The sequence below is a fragment of the Ixodes scapularis genome, unplaced genomic scaffold (assembly GCF_016920785.2).
Source record: "Ixodes scapularis isolate PalLabHiFi unplaced genomic scaffold, ASM1692078v2 PGA_scaffold2__306_contigs__length_199485367, whole genome shotgun sequence".
Taxonomy (NCBI): domain Eukaryota; kingdom Metazoa; phylum Arthropoda; class Arachnida; order Ixodida; family Ixodidae; genus Ixodes; species Ixodes scapularis.
Window position 1 is genome coordinate 169,870,501 of NW_024609857.1, and position 21,926 is coordinate 169,892,426.

The following is a 21,926-nucleotide window of genomic DNA, read 5'->3' on the forward strand; positions in this document are numbered from 1 at the left end:
TCACCGAGATCAAATTTGGGAAACGTATTTTGAAGTCGGGGGTTGTACTTTTCTCGGAAAGTACCAGAAAAAAATTCTTTAGGTAAAGCACAAGTACATACTCAGATAATGTACTTCAAGTAAACTGCAAATTTCTAAACCTTCTTGAAGTAGTATATCTTAAGTACAATATACTTAAAGTACTTCTCAAAACTGTCGAGTGGCGACAACAACCTCTACAAAGTACAACAAAAATAACATACGAAAAATTGAGAGAACTTCTCTAAGGCACGCAATATTGCACCTAAATATTTGTGAGACCATAGAATACTAGCCAGGCAGGCTAGCCATTAGGCCAGGGGTTCTCAACCAGTGGTGATTCGCAAACCCCTTGATGATCGGCGGAGATGATGGAGGACCCCGTTCGTGGTGTGGGGAAGAGCAAGTTATAGATTAATTACGATAAAGATTTATTAAGTGGATATTACTAAGGGCTAGTGTGAAGCAGACTTCTCTCATTGACATATACACCAGAGGTCGGCATTTTAGGTCGCCCTCACTCACCCTCACCCTCACAGCCACACTCACCTAAGCCCCTCACTCACCCTCACCCTCAAAGCTACACTCACCTTCAGCCCCTCACTCACCCTCACCCTCACAGTCACACTCACCTTCAGCCCTTCACTCACCCTCACTGAACCTCACGGCCCTCACGCACTCACCGCCCTCACGGCCCTCACGCCCCTCACTCACTCATGGCCCTCATGGCCCTCACGGCACTCACCGCCCTCACGCCACTCACCGCCCTCACGGTCCTCACCGCCCTCACGGCCGTCACGGCCCTCACCACCCTCACGGCCCTCACCGCCCTCACCGCCCTCACGGCCCTCACACACTCATAGCCCTCACGCCACTCACCACCCTCACCGCCCTCACCGCCCTCACCGCCCTCACGGCCCTCACGCCACTCACCGCCCTCACGCCACTCACCGCCCTCACGCGCCTCACCGCCCTTGCGGCCCTCACACCCCTCACGCCCCTCACGCACTGATGGCCCTCGCGCCACTCAGGCCAGCTTCAGATGGGGCAAATTCGCCCAGAAACTTTACGTCGCAACACCAGCAACACGGGCCGCCCGCGATCACACGCAGCAACCAATTGCTGCAATTTGCCATCGTCACCATAAAATTTTATTTTTCTTGCACTATTTAGACACAATTACGCGTTATAAACGTGTTTTTATACATTTAAATCTCGTTAAGAATACTAATGCACCTTTCTTGAACAGTTTATTTCCAAAAAGAACGATCGATTTCAAACCAGAACCAAGTCTTTCGGTGTCATCATCACCGGCACGAGGTATCACAAGAAAATTTTGCGTCCCTGATTGGATGCAGCCGCTTCAAACGCATTCGAATTGTTCCGAGTTGCTTGCTTATTTCGAGCCGGACCCGATCTCAGCAATTCATGCCGATCTAAGGAAAACTAGAGAACAGCCCGCCATTAACACCAAAATTGCTGAGAAAGATGCTCGATCTGAAGGGGCCTCACGCACTCACCGCACTCACGCACTCATGGCCTTCACACACCTCATGCGCTCACGACCCTCACGGCTCTCACGCCTCTCATGCCACTCACTGCCCTCAAGCACTCATGGCCCTCACACCCCTCACGCACTCACCGCCCTCACACCACTCACGCACTCACGCACTCACGACCCTCACGACCCTCACGACCCTCACGGCCCTCACCGCCCTCACGGCCCTCACGGCCCTCACGGCCCTCACGGCCCTCACCGCCCTCACCGCCCTCACCGCCCTCACCGCCCTCACGGACCTCACCGCCCTCACAGCCCTCACGGCCCTCACCGCCCTCACGGCCCTCACCGCCCTCACGGCCCTCAAAGCCCTCACGGCCCTCATGGCCCTCACCGCCCTCACGGCCCTCACCGCCCTCACGGCCCTCACCGCCCTCACCGCCCTCACAGCCCTCACGGCCCTCACCGCCCTCACAGCCCTCACGGCCCTCACTCACCCTCACACTCATGAATTTTCCTGTTTCAGAAACTCACTCACCCTCACCTCACCTGTGAAGATGAGGGTGAGTGAGGGTGAGTGAGGGCCCTCATGAGTGAGGTTTGCTGAGGTATGATATACACTAGAAAACTCGCCCGAAAGTTGGACACTTCTTTTTAATCAGATAAAAGACAACTTTTATTGCCAGGCTTGAATGATGAGGCAGGGCTTTGCAGACCCCTGAATGCCTTTGCGGACCCCAAAGAGTCTGCAGACCCTCATTTGAGAACCGCTGCATTAGGCTATGAAACGAGCCAGGGATGTCATTCTTTGGTTTTCAGATATTATTTGTTGCATAGAAAGTTTTATGGAATCTGAGTATACTCATAAAAGCAAATTTAACACAGAAAAAAGTGCAGCGAAAGTAGGCATACTAATTTCGGTTACGAAGTGCCCAAAGCGGGACATAAATGAAATTAGAGTAAAAATGCAGGCGAGCTGGTGCTTATTCCTAATGAAAAACCTAGAGACAAGGAACAGAGAAGACAACACTGTGTTGACCTTGTCCTCTCTGTGCTTTGTCTCTAGGTTTTTCATTATGAAGACATCCTTCGCTAAAAGACGGCATTTCTTCGGTAGGAGCACCGTAGGGCGACACTCGAATGTGGGCACAAAGGACCGCCGGACGGTATTTCATCGTTCCTCAAGGACATCGTCGGACAGCACTCTAGGCACTGCAATAACAAATTGGGAGCGATAAAAACAATATTTATTGGCTTTGTTGTGTTAGTTGGACACCACTACGTCGCGCTTTTGGGATACAGTTTCAGTTTCAAACAGATTTAGGTTTCCTGTCGTTTGGTGACCGTCGTAACCATGCTGCCCGTCCCGCCGCGGCTCGCACACGTTGTGGAATGCGGTTGTGTAACCTCATTGCAGAGTAGAGTTATATAATAATAAAACATAAAGTGAAGCAATAAAAAATTATAATACGTAATTCCAAGAGGACTTGGCTAAATCAGCTACAAGGGCAGACGCGCAGGCGTGAGCTCTCCACTACCGGTGCATCCGTCTTGGGCTGCTTGTTTTCGCGTGTGTAGTCTTAAGACGTTGCATAGTTTACGACTTTTCCTCGTGTGGTTTTGCCATGACTGCGTTTATGATTGTGAGATTTCCATTTTTTTTTTACCACAATCCCTCTCAGTAAAAACTTGACTTGCCACTTCTCAAGTACTCAAAGGCTTTTTATTTCGCTTATATTTCCAGCCTTCCTGTTTTTGTTTTTTTTCTGCAAACGGATCAGCAATTTTTGGTCGCCGAGTCTCGTCATTTGACAATCCTATACGGACACGGCTTGACCGATCGAAGTTGACGGCGGTTCCTTCTTAAACTCTCCTATGTAGCACGACACATGGTAGCCCTAACAACATGCGGTGTCAGTGTACGCCTCGGAACCTAAAAGCCGACCGTGGTGTAACAGGCCATCTTACAAGTATCTCACCCTAACATCTGACGTCAGATGTCATCTGTTGACTTGAGTGCCCGACGTAATTATGGGGCCGCTGTTGGAGTGGTATCTGAACCTCCGCCCATCACGTCCGGTCTACATTGCCATCTTGCGCAAACAACAAAACTTCCCGATTGGTTACCTGTCTTGACACATTTGTAAAACCGAGACGGAACCTCCCCGGGAAACCAAGATGATTTTTTTAGTGCTAGTAAATGAGTTAGGACAATCAAACGAATAAATGTGAGTTGTATAATAAATGACAAGGGTTCCAATTAGACGTATAGGTAGCTCAAAATTTCGGAGAAACATTTCACACCCCCTTTAAGATGCCGAAAGGTTGGAGAGCAATGTTTTATGATGGTGATGAAGACTGGGGTTTAATCGGTCCTTTGCCGGTTGTGGAACTTACAAGAGTTTAATTTCTTCCAAATCTCTTCGTGCTTTTTGTTTTCTCTTCGATTTTTTATGCATTTTTATTATTGAAAAGGGCACTGCAGTGATTTACAGACTGGCCAATTAATTCTGGGAGTTGTTTAATATCACTTATAAAATAAAGAATAGAAGAAAAAAAATTTTTATTGCATGTGTTAGTTTTTATTAAGACAGGAAAACAAATGAAAGGCTGGCTTCCCCTTCAACTTGCAAAGTGTTTGGATATAAAGGGTGTCACAAAAGAAAATTTACACAATCTTTTTCATTGCAAAAATAAACTAGGCATCGCCGAACACTCATTCTCCGCCCAAAGGTAGCGCTAGAGGTCACAACCAGGTGCCAAAGTTTCAGCCCGATCCGATACCTTATTCAAAAGTTATGAGTGATTCTCTGAAAATCTCAATGGGAAAATGGAGCCCATTTTTGGCCATTTTCGGTTTCGGGTGCCATAGAGCCCCATGTATACGAAAACTCCGTCGGCCGCCATTTTCCCATTGAAATTTTCAGAAAATCACTTATAACTTTGGGTTAAGGTATCGGATCGGGCTGAAACTTTGGCATCTGGTTGTGACCTCTAGCGCTACCTTTGGGCGGAGAATGAGCGTTCAGAGATGCCTAGTTTATTTTTGCGGTAAAAAAGACAGTGTAAATTTTCTTTTGTGACGCCCTGTATGTGTCCAGGGTTGTCACTGGGAGTACCGTGTTCTGTTCTACCTGAGGCTTCCCCAGCCGTTCTTTTGCAATCGTAGGCTTTTCAAGGGCCGATTCGGCTACAGTAGAGCACCGCACCCGCCTACCATCGTTGGAAGTCGGAGTGAGCAATTGAAACAAAAGACGCTTCACCGTGGGAAACACAGGGAGGATAGCAGGGAAAAGTGTAGTTTTGTTCACCACTGACAGATGGCATCACGAAAACTTGCGTACTCCCTGTGACTGGGGCTTTTAATGAGCGCCACACGTGGCCGCGGATCGGGAACAAATTTGTTTTTTCCTCAGCGATATAAGCGGCAGAATCACAGTAATTTGGGGAAAGGCAGTACATTTTTTTTTTCGCTTGTGTTGAGAGAAAGGGTATAAAAAAATAAAAATCCAAGCTGCGTATTCTTTTATCTTTAAAATTGTAGAACCACTTTCCTGACCCGTCTTTTCGTTTCCCCTATTTAGCGGCATACATAGGACACGCAACGGGGGCCACAAATCGCAAAGAGTTTCTTCGCTTTTTCACTCTCGTTCACACGTGACTTTCACCTACTCGCTCGTTTACATGTTCCCACAAGTAGCAAATAACCTCTTCGCTTTTTCAATACTGTTGCAACCTCTTCATGTTTGTGTAGTCATTAATCTTTGCGTTGTTGGTTTTGCGTTGAACGCAGACGGGGTCTATGCAAAGTTCTAACGTGTCTTTGTAATTTTTTGTCGCCTGCTCATAAAACAGACTAGAACACATGAGCAACCTAACTGCCTGCTCGTCCGTACACAATGGACCTTTTTCAAGTAACGAGCGCCGTCTGGGGAGTTGTCTGCGAACTATAATAGAAGAGCAGCCCAACACGCCTCCGCCCGTCAAAACACGTTGGCATCGTGCCGTTGTATCGGTTTTCAGTGCTTTATATCCCCTACTACCGATACTAAAAACAAAGCGTAAAAATAGACTAAATACGCGCGAAGATAATGTTGCGGTCGCCATTCTCGCAGGGCACCGCGTCCCGGTGTCCTGCGAAAATGGCGACAGCGGGAGTGTACGCATGCGCAGAAGCTTACTGGAAAAAGGTCCATTGCTGCGCCCAGCAACAACAACAAAAGAAAGAATAACTGGCTCGGCTGATCTTGTATGTGGGGCTGCCCCGTTGTTGCCCGCAGGTGCCCAACATCCTGATCTGGCTGCTGATGTTCTACTGGTTCTTCCACTCCACCCTCAACACCCTGGCGGAACTCATGCGCTTTGCCGACCGAGAGTTCTACAAGGACTGGTGGTGAGTTCCCTGGCCTCCATTGGGACTCCAGCTCCTGGAAGCCACAATTTTCGGTGCATTACGCGATTCACTTCATGCGAAGCGAACGGCACGTCGCCGCGTGGTTGTTACCGAAGGTAGGCAGTGAGAACCCCAGTGAAACAAAACCACTCCGCATACTTTGGTACGCATTGAAGTCGAAGCGGTGCGGTTGCACTGGGTCGACAGCACGAGCTGCTGCGTCGTTAAGTGCTCCAATAGCTGTGCGTCATGTCTTGTGGAGGCAACATTTTATTGTTTTTCAACTCACCGTTGTTTTGTGGGGCAGCAACAACGGTGGATCCGTGGCATATGATGCAAGAAATTTCGTCTCCCGATCATGTCTGCCAATGTGTCGGCATAGCTGACACATCTTACACTGTGGCTTTACACGCTGTTTGTTTTTGTGCCAGAAAGGCCTGCATATTTTAGCGCCAATGGGACAAACTGAAATGCCATCCCACACTCGCGGGTATGCAGTGCCCATTTCGTTGAAGGGATGTCCTCAAAGACGTTACGTTCCCATCGTATGTGACGACGATCTTTCAGGACCTGTGTGGCTGCAGTCTGTACTTCATGAAGAAAGATTTGGACGGTACAAGAAGTCAGAATGTGAATCTAAAGAAAACTACATTGATGCTTGGACTCACTGGGCAGTCGACGCTTGAGTATGGCAGTTTAGGTTGTGTGCTTTCTTTTTTTGACCAGCCTTCTTTTGGATGTGGTTATCACCTTTCTTCACATATGGGGTTGTTGGTAGGCACCAGCTGCCTGCAAAACAAAACGCCAGAATTGTTTTCGATAAAATTAATGAAAGAAACTGGTAATGTCTCAATAAAAAAAAATTAAGAAATTATAATTTTTAAACATCAGTTAATCTGTTATAGTCCAAGTTTAAATCAAATGTATGTCAGATGCATGTATTATTTAAATCACTTTATCAAAACAAGTCCGTTATTTGTTTTTCACTAGTCTTTTTGAGCGCAGGAAATGAATTCTTTAATCCGCCCAATCACTGAAAACAGTGTAAAAGAAAGATTCACTGTAAATTTATATTATATCGTAAAATGCAGATTAATTGAAAACTCTTTCCTCAACATAAATCATGTTGCTTGATTTCTTTTTTTACAGCAGAGCTGTTAAGGGCTAGTTTCCCCAGGATTGTGTTCAGTACCAAACAAATGTTGACACAAAACTCTTTTTTTGCCGCCGTCACTCGTAGATGGCGGCAACATTTTTTCGGAGGAAGAAGCGCGGGAACGGAACGGGCGGCAATGTGCACAGCAGCAAGAATGGTTCCGCAACCGACACAAGGCCGTTATCGCTTAAAATTCCACTGCGTCGGGCGCTTCAGATTTTTTGCGATAGAAGAGGAGATCGCTCGCCTGGAAAGCCACCGCCGAGAACAGAAGCTACAGCTCCGCTGCTCTTTCTTCTTCACCAGATTGGAAAGGCTGAATGTTTCTTTTTTTTTCTTTCTTAGAAAGCTTCATTTGCTGTCATACAGTAGGCTCGCGATAATTCAAACTCGGATATTTCTTACTTCCGGTTAATTCAAACAGATCTGAAAATTTGGTTGTCCCGCTACGTTTTTAATGTATTTAAAAGCCGCTTAATTCGAACGGCGTTTTCGCTTAATTCATACTTTTTTGTTCTCGCGGCCTCGTTGAGTGCGCTTCTTTCCGAGCACCGGTGCACCGCAGAGAAGCAATACCTGCGGAGCTTGTTTTCGCGAGTATAGGCAGCCGGCAAGGCTAGGCGGCGCCACGTGAGCGACTGCGTTCAGCGCCACAAGCGGAGGCGTCTCTGTTAATGGGGCGGCCAGTTTTCCCGTCGGGCCGTTGCGAGCGGCGGCGACCCCGATTTCAGCAGTCCCCGTGTGTACCTGCGTCCCTGGTTCTTTTATGCGGTTTTTTAATCGGGAGCCTTGCTAGGTTATGGCGCACCGTGAATTCACGAGGGTGCCCATCAAACCATTCGGCCAATCTTGGCCGCGACACGATCACATGGTCGTGTTGCCGCGGGGTCAATCGGGATCTCGAATTCGGCTCCCGACGCGCCGCTTTCTCTCCCAGCCACTGGAGGGCGCTGCAGGCGCCCCCGTGGCAGGCGAGGAGAAACCTCCTCGCCCATCGAGAGATATACTCGGTGGGGCAGGGGGCGAGAGGCCTCTAAGAACTCCGGACGCGACCGAGACGCAGGCACTGGCAGGCAAGTGGGTGGCGACCGGATCTAGGATATCGCGGGACGCGAGGCCTAAGGGCCTCCTTTGTGTTTAGCTTTAGCCTGAACGTGCATTTGTAAATAATTGTGTAGTGTAGCTTGTATTTGTAGTTCAGATTGAGTGTTTTGTAGTGTTGTGTTTTATTGTACGAATAAACGGGGAGCGGAATCCCGCTCCCGTGAAAGAACCAGGCTGGACTCGGTTTGTTGACGGACCACGTGGGAAATGGCGAATCGGCGGCGGTACGCGATTTCCTACAAATGGCGCATCAACGTTGGGGCAGGCGAGCCGTAATTACAGTCGCAACGTCCGTCGACGACACTGCGTGGAAGTTCACGCGGGGCGGTCCCCCTGGTTGGCGAGTTTATACCGCGGCACTGCGAAAGTGGGAAGGGTACGTCCAAACAACTGTTCGAGATGGCCACGGGTAATTTCGCCCTCACAGATTTAATGTTTTTGGCCGACGTCGCTACATCGACGGGGCTGGCGGAGCGGAACGGCGCGGCGATGACCGCAGCGCCGAGTCCGGACACGCCGACGGTAGCGCCGGTCGTGTCTATGCCGCAAAGCACGGAGATGTCCCGTGAATCCACGGCGTTGGTTGCGGCGTTCGCTCAGGCCTTACAGAGCATGCAGAGGCAAACGCCGCCGCCAAGAACCCTCATCCGCATTCCGGTGCCAAAGTACAGCGGACACAGCGATCGAGCTCTGAGCGCGACCGACTTCTTGCTGGAAATCCAGCGATATCGGAAGGCTACCGGCCTGACAGAGAAGGAGACGCTAGGCAGAGTTCTGCCGGTGGCTCTTGTAGGCCCAGCAGCCAGGTGGCATCGCCTTGTGGGCGAGTCAGCCGGAACACTCGACGAGTTCACGGCCCTCTTCCGACAAGAATTCTTGCCGGCAGACTACCTGCCAAGAATGCGCAGGGAACTGGAGGAAAGAACGCAGGCTCCCGCTGAGCCCCTCGGAGAGTACTTGCGGGCAATGCAGGAACTCCTGCAGATCGCCGATCCGAATGCTACGAACCAGGAGCAGGTCGAGCGGGTGGTGAGGCAGGCGCATCCCACCTTCTCGCGGTATCTGCGTGGGCGCCCATTCGGAAGTCTGAGTGAGCTCGCACAGGAGGCGCGCAGGGTTCAGGCCGACATACTGGCGGAGCGCAGGTACCACCTTCCCCCAGCACCAATCGACACGCTCGAACCCCGATGCGCGTGGCAGGGGCCGGTGCCACGTGGGTATCGATGGGGGGAGGCCGCAATGGCGGAGGCCAGCGGGGAGCCGAGCGGGAATCCCTGGGGGCTCACGGATGACACCTTGGAGCCAGGATCGCGCCGAGGAGGGAGCGCGGCCGTCCACGCGACGGAATTCCGTTCGACCGGCGCACCACGGATCGCCGCAGCCCAGGAGCAGGCTGCCGCCGACCCGCTGCCACAAAGGGGTGAGCGCATCGGACGTCCCACTGGGGAGAATCCTATCCCAGGTTGGTGAGGCCGCTGCTTTCGGTGGCACGAAATCGGGCACTATAGGCGCGACTGCACAAGGGAGATTCCGGGAAACGGAGGAGGCCGCCGATAAAGTTATCGGCGGCGAAACAGACCAACGAGCGGGTCCCCGACACCCCTTCGACCGTGTGCGTGCCGACGGCGTATCGAGTCGGAGCAGCGACAAGCACCGCGGCCCCATTTATTTCCCTGACGGTGGCGGGAAAGGAGTTCGCAGCTCTTCTGGATAGAGGGCTAGTGCGTCGCTAATTGGGGACGAGGTCCTCAGGCATCTCCAACAGAAGTCCGTTCGGGTGAGGCATGGGGAGACCACTTTCCAGTTGGCTTGTGGGTCGACGACTTGGAGGGGAGCAGTGCGTCTCGTGGTACGTTGGAATCAACGCGCGCAGAGACAGCGGTTCGTCCATTTGGCCGGGCTGACAGTGCCCATCATTCTGGGACGGGATTTCCTGGCCCACACTGGCATCATCATTGACGTGGCAAGTGGCGGGTACCGAGAGGAGGCACATGCACCCCTTTCAAGTTTCCGAGAGCGCTCCATGGGGGCCATGGCGGCAGCGCTGGGAAAAGCGACAGAATGGGAAAGAACCGACCGCGACGACGCCATGCCCATGAGTCACCCAACTCCGAGCTCCGCCGAGCACTGCGACGAAATGGGCCACCCGTTGGCCAATGCCGATGGACTGTCCGGACCAGAGCGAGAGAGGTTGGCGGCTTTGCTGCACAACTTTGACGAAATGTTCACCGAACAGCCGGGCTGCACTAAGCAGGTGCAACATCGCATTGAAACTGGGGACGCACGCCCTTGGAAGTCCAATCCGCGTCCTGTGAGCCTGGCGAAGCGAAAAGCGATAGACGCCGCAGTCGATGAGCTCCTGAAGTCGGGAATCATTCGCCGGTCATCAGGACCCTGGGGATTCCCGGTGGTTTTGGTGCCCAAGAAGAACGGAACATCGAGACTCTGCGTCGATTATCGGCGCTTGAACGCGGTGACCGTAAAAGATGCGTATCCATTTCCGAGCATAGAAGAAATCATCTCGAATCTGGGGAAGGCGAAGTATTTCACTACCCTCGACGCAAGCAAAGGCTACCTCCAAGTGGAGATGAGCCCGGGCGACGAAAGCAAAACTGCATTCGTGTGTCACCGAGGCTTGTTCGAGTTCACTCGGATGCCGTTCGGATTAACAGGTGCACCGATGACATTTCAGCGGTTGATCGACGGGGTGCTCGGAGATGCCAAGTGGCAGCACGCGCTCGCGTACCTGGACGACATCATTGTGTACTCGGAAACTTTCGAGGACCACCTTCGTCACCTCGAGGACGTGTTGCGCAAACTACGAATCGCCGGCCTCACACTAAACCCGACTAAAGCCCAAATTGGAGCTTCTGAGATCAGCTTGTTGGGATTCCGGATCGAGAGAGGAAAAGTTCCCCCCGACGCGGACAAGTTGCGGGCGATCTTGGAGTTCCCAGTCCCTACCGATGTCGGGGGAGTGCGCCGTTTTCTCGGCATGATAGGATACTACCGAGCCTACATCCCGAACTGCGCCGCCATGCAGGCACCCCTCACGCAGTTGCTGAGGAAAGCTGCTCCCTGGAGCTGGGAGGCGCCGCAGGAGGAGGCGTTCCTCCAGCTGACCGAGGCCTTGGCGCGTACAGCATCCCTCAAACTGCCAGACCTGAATAGGCCCTTCACGATCCAGACGGACGCCAGCGACCAGGGACTCGGCGCGGTGCTCCTGCAGGAGACAGAGGGAGAGATCCGCCCGGTGGCATTTGCCAGCCAGGCGCTGAACCCGGCGGAGAAGAACTACACGGTGAGTGAGCGCGAATGCCTCGCCATCATTTTTGCTCTTAAGAAGTTCGATCATTATGTCGAGGGGACGGAATTCACGATCGAGACGGACCATATGGCCCTCGCGTGGCTCTCCCGAATCAAGGAACCCGCCGGAAGACTGGCGCGCTGGGCCTTGACACTGCAGAAGTACGAGTACCGAATTCGGTACCGGAAGGGCACGACAAATGTGGTGGCCGACGCGCTCTCCCGCGCACCCGTGGATCCCCCACCGCGCGAGGCAGCAGACTATGGAGGCGGGGCCATCCCCCGGGAGACGGAAAATCCCGCCTCGCGCTCCGCTCCCCACTGTGGCGACGTCGCGCAGCTGGCTGAGGCGATTACCTCACTGGGACCGGCGTTCAACCGAACGGAACTGTACGAAGCACAGCAGAGCGATTTGTTTTGTCGCGCTATCTTCGACCGGCTCAGGCAAGAGATGGATCCTGACCACACGGGCGAAAAGACGCTTCGGCACTCCGGAACACCGAGAGGGCCAAGTGCCACCGCCCAGGAGTCAGACATTGAAGCAGGTGAGCTGGAGTCTTACCTGATCGATGGGGACGGCGTCCTGCTGCGCTACTTCCCGGAAGAGAGCGATTCAAGTGAGTCGTTCAAGACCGTGATTCCCCGCGATCTCAGAGTGGCAGCGCTGCGTCACTACCACGATGCGGACGGTCATGGCAGTGCACCGAAGTCGTGGCATAAGCTGCGCCGTTTCGCTACCTGGCCGGGCATGAAGGGGCAGCTGTGCCGTTATGTCCGTAGCTGCGCAGTGTGCCAAGAGCGCAAGCCCAGGGGCGGCAGACCACCCGGCCTGCTCGAGCCCATCGTGAGTACGCGGCCATGGGAGATCGCGGCCTGCGACTTGATGGGACCCCTGCCGCGGTCAAGCGAAGGCTATCAACATGTGTTGATAGTAACTTGCCACTTCACCGGGTTCGTCGAGATGTTTCCAATGCGGAAGGTGACAGCCAAGGGAGTCCTGAGCAGGCTGTCCGAGGTCTGGTGTCGCTACGGGTTCCCCGAGAGACTGGTGAGTGACAACGCCTCGATATTTTGCTCGAAAGTCTTCGCGGCAACCTGCCAGGCCCTCGGGATTAAGCATTGTAAGACTTCGTGTTACCATCCCCAAGCAAATGTGACCGAGCGGCGGAACCGCGACATCAAGCCGCTGCTCGGGGCGTATGCTCGAAAGCAGCGGGACTGGGATCTGCATTTGGATTCGATTTCGTTTGCATTGCGGTCCAACCTCAACCGCAGCACTGGGTTCACGCCTGCGCTTTTGAACTTCGGCAGAGAACTCTCTACGCCGACCGATGCGGTTCTTCGCCCGCGACAGAGCGCGGCCAGAGCGGTGCCCTCGTACGAGGATTTCGCGACGCGCACAAGAGAGCGACTGTCGCGGGCGCTGGACGCCGCCCGCGGAAACAGGGCTCGCGCGCGGGCGGAGCAGAAGAACACCTATGACAAAGCGCACCGCGATGCGCAGTTCGAGGTGGGCGACACCGTTCTGCGGCGAAGTCACGTGCAGAGCGATGCGAGGAAATTCTTCTCGGCGGCGTTGGCCCCCAAGTGGGTTGGCCCCTTTGTCATCGATTCCAAGAAGTCTCGACTGACATACACGCTGAGGGACCAGAATTCTGATCTCGTCCGCGGGACAGTTCACATCGGCGAACTGAAACCCTTTTTCCCCAGGGAAGGGGATGAGCCGGTCAAGCGGCCGCAAAGGGGCATTCGCGGGCACCAACGATCTCAGGAGTTCCTGGGACCACCGCGGCACAGCTACAACACGCGTAGCCGGAGGCAACCCGATGGGATCGGAACCTCGTAGAGTGTGTGGCCCAGGAAAGGGAAGAAGAGGGGGGACGATCCGAAATCGGCGTTCCGTAACCCGGGAAAGGGAAGAGGAGGGGGAGCGATCCGAAATCGGCGTTCCCGGCATTTTTTTTATTGTTTTTTCTTTGTGGGTGGGGGGAGGGTGCCTCGGAACCCTCAGTGTTTGTTTTTCTTGTTTTTGCTTTGAATGTTTTTTTTTTGTTGTTTTTTGTGTGTGGCGTCGCTGTTGGTGTTGGGGTACTGCTCCCTCGCTGGGCGCACGCCTTGGACTTTTCCCATCTTGTGCGTCATCGCCCCTGCGGCTGCTGCTTCGAGACGCAACTTGGTGTGCACCGAATGGTCCTCTCTGGGAGGGATGAAAGGAGGACTCGCCGTTTGGACAAACACCAGCTTGGGCTGAGCTCCTCGTCTTCTGGCATTTCTAGCTGTATTTTCCTTGAAAAAATGTGCGCGTTAGAATCGGGTAATTACAGTATAATCTGATCGTTTTTAGAGTAGAAACTCTAAAAACTGATTGTTATAAGCACTACATTGTTATATGTGATATCGTTATAAGTGGATTGCAATGTATAGGGTATGTGAGGTCACCAGGCTCGACCTAAAATGGACTATAAAAAATTTCTCCGCTAGATTTAGCGGGAAAATTTTTCCGCTAGATTTAGCGGGGAAATTAACCCATAATGCACCGCACAATTACGCCGACGGCGACGGTGACACCGCTCAAGCCAGAAACGGGCGCCTAGGAGCTGCGCTCTAAAATATACGCCTGCACGAAGCAGTCTAAACTGTTTGTCAAAGGTGTATTTCACAGGTCGGTTTTTTCTTGTAAAATTACAAAGCGTAGCTCCCTTTTTTGTAAGACATTGGGCCAAAAAACTGACCAGAGTAATTGGCGGGCAGCGACGCAGACGACTGAGTCGAGCGGCGGGGCGCGTTTGCTTCACATATTGATAGATGGCGCTACCTCTTTATCGAGACTGCTCGCAGCAACCGTGATTTACTACAATGAAGATAATCTTTTTGTGGGACACTTTTGGATTTAAAAATAAATGTGGACAATAAAAACAAAACTTGAAGTTAAGAAAAAAAAAAAGAAAAGTGTGGTTGCCGTTCTTGCTGCTGACAGATTTCGTCCGCGTGTCATCTGCTTTCTTTCGCTGGTTGGCTACACCTTCCAACGCTGCTCCCGACGCCATCTATTTTAATATGTGCGTCAAGTGCGCCCACCGCTCGACTTGGTCCCCTGCGTCGCCGCCCGCTGTGGACCCTGGTAAGTTTCTTGGCCCTATTTTTTTTTACAGAAAGGGAGCTCTGTTTTGAAATTTTACAAGAAAAAAACGGACCTGTGAAATATACCTTTCACAGAGAGTTTAGATTGCTTCGTGCAGGAGTCAATTTTTCATGGTCTATTTTTCTTTGGATAGTACAAACCGGGCACGATAGTGGTTTGGAAATATCATCGACACATACAATGGGGACAAAACGTTTTTGGTTGGCACGCGTGCGACAAAATAGGCACTGCGAGCTTGGTAAGGGATTCGAGTTTGTCCTATCAGTGCAGAAATATGCGGACACTACCAGCACCAAAGCAAACACCGCACGTGAAACGGCAGACACGATCAGGAGACCAAACGTCTCTCATCGTACTGCGTGGTTTCGTCGTCGTCGTCGCCACTCTACAAAACTCGGTCACTGTGAGATATGACGCATAATTATCGGAGCACTTAACAACATGGCAGTTCGTACCGCTCCAACCTCGATGCATACTGATGTGTGCGGCATGGTTTGGTTTCGCCGGAGTACTCGCAGCCCACCTTCGGTAACGGCCGCTCGGCGGTGCATTGGTCGCGTCGCATGGAGTTTATAATCACGGCCTGCGACGGGACCAGAAACCTTTTTTTGGAGCCGAGGGATGGCTACAATAGAGAATGTCCATAAAATCGACGAGGCCGTCGGCTATGTTATGGGATGGGTGTTCGACTGCTGTGTTTACCATGGTCAAAAAATGTGGATGTGGGAGGCGCCTGTTCAGCTGCAGGTCCAACTCAGCAGCAAGGAGTCGGGACGCTGCCACGAGAGCGACACTCGCGTCTGCTCGTGCTTTTTGCCGCAACTTCTACGGCCGACCCCCAGGATTGCTCCAACCAACCACGCGGCACTCCGGATTTTGCGACGTCATTTGGGTACATGAACAGAACGGGACGCTGAGCTGTGCATTTGTGTGGCTTCTGCATCCCAGGAACGCCGAGACTGTGCAGTACTTCTGGCAGAACTGGAACATCCCGGTGCACCAGTGGTGCCTGCGCCACCTGTACAAGCCCCTGGTGGCTGCGGGCATGTCCAGGTCCCGGGCCTGCGTCATGGTCTTCCTCCTGTCCGCCTTCTTCCACGAGGTGAGCGGCCACGTCCAATTGAAGGAGGCATTCGTCACATGTGCTCGCTCTTGCCACAGTACCTGGTCAGCGTGCCCCTCAAGATGTTCCGCGTCTGGGCCTTCTTCGGCATGCTGGCTCAGGTGAGGCGCTCTCCTCGGCGGCTCTTACGTCTGCCACCACAAAACCGCTCGTCGCCGCTTTTCCCTCGGAAATTACCTGCCAGGACAACGTCGCCGCTCCTTTTCTTTTATGCATTGGAAGTCCGTGTGTCATTTTCACAGGACTTCTTATTAGCGGGGTGCCGAACAGGTTATTGCTAGAGTTCGGTAGTTTTGCATTTCGTTCAATCCCGGTTCGGTTGTGCTTGCAAAATATTGGTACGGTTACCGGTTCACTAAGCGTAAACCGGTTCATAGCTCTATACCTTAGACCGGGGCAACCCATGCATTTCCTGCACTAAGCAATATGGAGACTTATCAAATAAGTCAGTCACGCCACTTGACATTGCTTAAAGACCGACGACCAGTTCGCGCTTTCCACTTTTCGCCCGCTTCCTCCTCTCCCTCCTACCCTTTCCACCCACGCCCGCCCCTCTTGGTCCCTTCTTTCCATCCTTCGCTTCCCTCGCCCGAAGGCGTGGAGAGGAGGGTCTTCTGCCTTGCAGAATCTCGAGTCTGGTCGTCGGCCTTTAAGGACGACAGCAGGAAGGCACGTGCGGAATGGCAGCGAACAGTGCCTGGGCATTTAGACGACCATGATTCCTCCGGGAACAACAGAAAACAAAAGTGCCAATTAAGTCAACCTCTATTTTTAGAAAGAGAGCTGATGATTCTGATTATAGCCTTCACCTAACTTCTGTATTGCATGGACAGTGCCTCCTAGCATAGGGCATGTTTTAGAACATGGTGTCAAGGCTACAGGCCAATCCGAAACAAACAAAAAATGGCAGCTGTTTGCTTCGTGGTGGCATTATGATGGCCGCTAAAAAGCCGAAAAATCTACCAACAAGGTGTGCGTTTTCTGGATTTTCAGTCGCTGTTACAATACATTAATTCTATAGGCCGAGCGACGGTTCCGTAAAATTATACGAAGAATCGGGCATGTCTGAAATTTCGGCATCCGAGAAATCGGTCGGTGACTGTATAACATTTCTTAAAAAGCATGTTTTAATAAAAATTTGAAATTTCGAGGTCATATTCCTACTTAACTTGGTGTCATTTTCTTTTAAAAAGACGGAAGTCTGGTCGTCGGAAATCGTGCTGCGGAAAGTGGGACAGTGAAACAAAAATGTTGGGAGGAGCGAATAATCGAAATTTCCGAATATGAATCTTCGGAAATTTCAAAATATTTAGTTATGGCTGAATATTCGAGCAAACAGTGAATAATCTGCGTGCGGGACATGCCCTGAACATTAAAAAAAAAAGCAGTGTTTAGTCGCGCAAAATAGACCTATAGCTATATTAGCCAAGCATCAAGGAGAACGCAGGGATTGGTGTTCCATGTGCTGCACGTGCTGGCCTCGGCAGTAGTACAGCTGCAACGGAAAAAGAGTAGCACAAGTGACCGACGACCGGAGCGGCAAAATCGTGACACGTGGCGCTATTGTTCCCGAGCGCACCGATAGCAAGAGTGCCAGTCACGTTCTATGTCTCAACGCGGGGGTGGCCGACAGAAAATTGAGAGATAAGATAGCTGTTAAAATGAGGGCTTTAGGATGGGCTGTTTTTTGCCGGCCACCCCCCCGTTGAGACATGGAACGTGACTGGCACTCTCGCTATTGGCGCGCTCGGGAACAATAGCGCCGCGTGTCGCGATTTTGCCGCTCCGGTCGTCGGTCACTTGTGCTACTCTTTTTCCGTTGCAGCTGTACCTTTTCTAAAGCAAATACCTAAAACAAATGGCACCTTGCACACGCGTTCGTCAACGCTTTATTCTGGTTATTTACTTTGAATCATTCATACGAGGAAGGCGTGCGTGTGTGGCGTGTGGAACACCAATCCCTGCATTCTCCTTGATGCTTGGCTAATATAGCAAATGGTCTATTGCAGGTATTTAGCCATTTTTTTATGAACCCTTGCCGTTTACGTTATATGTAGAACTACCATGTTTGCACAATTCTAACGTGCACCCAAATCTGACATGCAGGCAGATCTATCTCCCAGATATTCAAAAAGTAAATTTATGTCAATTCTACCATGCAGGCAAACTAATCTAGGTTGAACACATACCTTACTCCCCTCATAGAACAGATTTTATGAAACGCACGCCAACACAAAAATAAATTCTGTGCACTTGTTGCCTTTGTCGGAGTCCGACGATGGTTGTTTGCTCTTCAGATAGGTAATTCTTGCTTTCGTCTAAGGCGTCTTAGGTGCCACGTTTCCCACACTTGTAAGAGTGCGCGACCATCGCCTCTGGGAGGGTCGTCTTCCAAACAACACTTTGCGAGCTCGTCAAGTCGCTGGGAACAGGAGGCCCCGCAGTGCTACTCCGTTGTTATCTTTTCCCACTGGAGTGAAGGCCATTCGCTCAAATAAAACCTGCTAGTTCTTTTGTTTTTTCATCTTAACAGCAGACACGAGTCCGTAAACGCGAGAGAATTCACGTGATACGGATACCAAAATGGCGATGGATGGATGGATGGATGTTAATGCCTATACCCTTTGTAACGGGCGGTAGCTTGCGCCACCTAGCCTAAATCTAAAACGACAAAAACATGATTCCTCCCACCCTTCTAAGGCCAATTTTCTCCCCCTAACTATCACCAGGCAGTGTGGGATATCACCAATATGACCTTCGGGGGAAAAAAAAAGTCGCCAATTTTTCTCTGATTGAACTTTGTCGGCGTTATCCCAGCACCAGACCCACTGAGAGACAGGGTTGAGACTTTGGGCCTATAAGCCATGCGAAAGGGAGCCCCAATTTTCCTTTGTAAATGTAAACAAATGGTCACAATGGCGATGGGGCTGGGTACCTTACACCGAGTATTGCATTTTTCTTGTGAGTTTTGGTTTTTGGTTTCAATTGTAACACGCATGTATTTTTGGGCACAGATTTTGGCGGGAAAAAAAAGTGTGAATTAGAATCATGCAAACACGTATGTATTAACTCACAACAAAGGAGCAGGTTTTGGTTTTCGTTTGGCCAAGCTGCATTGTGAGTCACTTTTCTAGTGACCTTATAATTTGTATTGCAGGAGCAGTTGTTACCGTGAAAAGAAAGCGCGTATATACTGAACATGTGGAGCGATTCTCTTGCGTGATAATTTGTAATAATTACATTAGCAGCTGATATCTATTTTGCTGGCTAGTCAAAGACAATTTTAAATATATTCTTAATAAAAGGTCGCTACCAGTTGTTTTTGCGACACAGGTTGCATTTTTACAAGCTAGCAGACATGTGCAGTTTTGTACACTCTTTTAATTCTGTCAGTTTGCATAACTTATCAGTTGCACCTTTTCTCTGCTTTCATGTACAGAGTTGGCAGTTGATTACTAGTCAAGGTACATTAGCTGTGTTTCCAGTTGCATCGGTGATATGCTTCATAGTCAGGCAGTTTCATTTACTTGAACTTGTTAACATCATTTTTGGATTTGAAGATATTAAAAAAGACTATTTACATATTTTTTTGTTATTTCTTAGTGGTACATTCATAATAAAACATATTTAATATTCAAAGTTTTTTTTTTTTTTTTTTTCAAATATTTTTATATGATTCAAATTTGAAAATTGCCAGTATTTGCACACCCCTAAAAAATACCGATCACAAATATAACGTGAAAGCAGGTTTTGATGCCCTCAAAGAGAAAAAAAAAATTATTACTATTATAACGCAAGCCAAGGCCGCCTGGATTTCCCACACTCGGGGGCATAGCAGAGGTGAAAAGGCAATAGAAATGAAAGAAATATCAGTTTATGTTTTGACTGCACTTGTCCTCACTGCTCAGGTCCTTCCGTTCGCAATCCGCTTCTCAACTACGCAGATAATCAGCAGCAGGGCGTTTTTTGTCTGGTAGTTCTTTTTTGTTTGGCATGGGCTCCTCGGCAGCCCAGAAGCAAAGCAAGGCACGAAGCAGAAGCACCAACACACAAGCACCAGACCACTCTGGAGGAGAAACTAAACAATGCGCAAGCAGAGAAAAGACTGTGGAACCCTATACACAATCACACTGATTCTTGTTCTGGTACCACCGCATAAACAAACTTCGTGTTGCACGATTGCGCAAACTCTGTGTTTGGTCTTGGCTTGGCTTGTGTTGACTTTTCTTGGCTTGAATTGGCCAGTGCCCACATTCCCCCATGGTGCGCTGCATTTCTGCGGCGTGCTTTTCAGAGTGTGTTGTACAAACACAAAAGCGATAAAAATGTTTTTTTTATGTTTTCTATTCCCCCTTCACATGGCCCAATAGCGAGTAAATTCCCTCCCACACCCCAACTTCTTTTCCCACCCGATCTCGTGCATTGAGCCGGAGGGATGGCTTTCTCCTTTGGCTTTATCCAGACTCGTGCGCCTCGTGGCTGAACTCGATTATGAATATTACGCGAGGTGCGTTTTGGAGCAGGTAATTCCGAAAAAAAAACTTGCGTTATATTTGTGCAAATACGGTATGCTAATTTTGTTTTGCAGCCATGACTTTTTGTTGCAAACACTACTCTATGCAAATTATGGGGTCGTACTCACAGACACCAAAGTACAGTACTTGCAGCAACGTCAATCAGCCAGCATACAGCATACAGATAAGAAAGACAATGCAGGACAGTCGAAAGATTATTGAAATAAAATATAGCTAACGACCAAAAACAAAGTGTGCTGCAATTGGCAGCAGCAGCTGTTATCGAAAGATGTGCTGTAGGATATGTGCACTTAGTCCACGGGCTTTAGAACTGCAGCCCACTTAAAACAGACCCGGAAATAGCGAAAAAAACGGATATATTGAATATGACAAACTGCTTTTAATGAAAACTCTTAAAAACTTTACCAATATAATAACAAAAAAACCCAAAAAAACTCAGATTAAATTTTAAAAAAATCATTTTATGGTGTATTTTTGGAAGCAAAGCAGAACAACAAACAGCTGGGCTCCAATAACGCAACTAATGCATCTGCTACACTTTGTCCGAGCAAGGGAGGAACTCGCACTGCTCGGCGAGTTCGCCTTCTCCGCGGTATGCATGACGTGCACATGTCCTGCGGGGCATTATAGGTTTTTGGCGGTTCCGTTCCGGGTTTTTCTGTCTTCCGGCCCTCCATCTCGCAACATGGGCACATATCCTCCGAGAGTACTTCGCTAGGCTAAACGGGCCGAACTCAGACAAAGCTTTTTCCCACACTTTGACATGATTTGGCGGTCGGTCGTGAAGGCATCTCTTGCGTGGTGCATACATTGGCAGATCGACGGCTACTTTGGAGTGCATTATTATCACGTGTTAAAATAGCTGATTTAGTATTTTTTATTTAAGTTTACATATACTGTAGAGCCCGGTTATAACGAAGTCGGTTATAACGAAATAGCAGCTGCAGCAAAGCGATCATAATTTCCCATTCTTGTTGCACTTTTTAATATATTTGTGTCTGTTTTAGCGAAAGAAGTTGAGCGGCTCCTGCGGATACAACGAAGATAAGTTTTGTGATAACTTAAAAAATTATCAAGTTCGGAAATTTTAGCAAGTTGCAGTCCACTGCACTTTGCTGCCATGGCTGAGCAGCCACCCAGAAGAGGTTGCAAATGATGCCGCAAGTAAGGCCGCTGGCGGCAGCCTCTGCATCATCGTCTGCTCCCCGATCCGTATCTGAAAAGCGACTTTTCCGCATCGCACGCAGAGAGCCGTCGTGGCATGCCGATAGGGGCGTTTGGAGTGCTAGCGACAACGTACCGACAAAGTTGACGGAGAGAGCCTAAATTTAGAAGAGGGAGCAACTTCAACCATAGAGAGCATTTGCAGTTTAATGAACGACGCCTCCTGGGCAGATTGGCGCATTTGTCGCGTGGCTAGCATGGCGAGGAAACCGGCGGAGGGGCGGACACGTTTGCAGACGGTGAACACTTTTGAGTTGTGTTTGCAAAACACAACTCAAAAGTGTTTTGCCGCAATTGCAAAACAAGCAGCAGAACTGCTGCTTGTTTTGCAAATGCGGCCCATAAACCATGTAACCTTGATCGAGCAGTTGTCTCCTCTCTTAAATCGAGGCTCTCTATAGCGACGAAATGCATTCTTGAGCGCGAG

General features: G+C 50.3%; 1 protein-coding gene across 2 annotated transcripts in view; it reads left to right on the forward strand.

Annotated features, from left to right (window-relative positions):
- The window catches only part of LOC8029092 (diacylglycerol O-acyltransferase 1), a 154,413-nt gene that overhangs the window by 129,992 nt on the left and 2,495 nt on the right, over nucleotides 1-21,926 (forward strand). For both annotated transcript variants that reach the window (XM_029978203.4, XM_040502188.2), the window contains exons 12-14: nucleotides 5,797-5,909; nucleotides 15,566-15,719; nucleotides 15,779-15,841. In XM_029978203.4, the coding sequence (XP_029834063.2) occupies nucleotides 5,797-5,909; nucleotides 15,566-15,719; nucleotides 15,779-15,841 (330 nt within the window). The remainder of the gene's footprint in view (nucleotides 1-5,796; nucleotides 5,910-15,565; nucleotides 15,720-15,778; nucleotides 15,842-21,926) is intronic.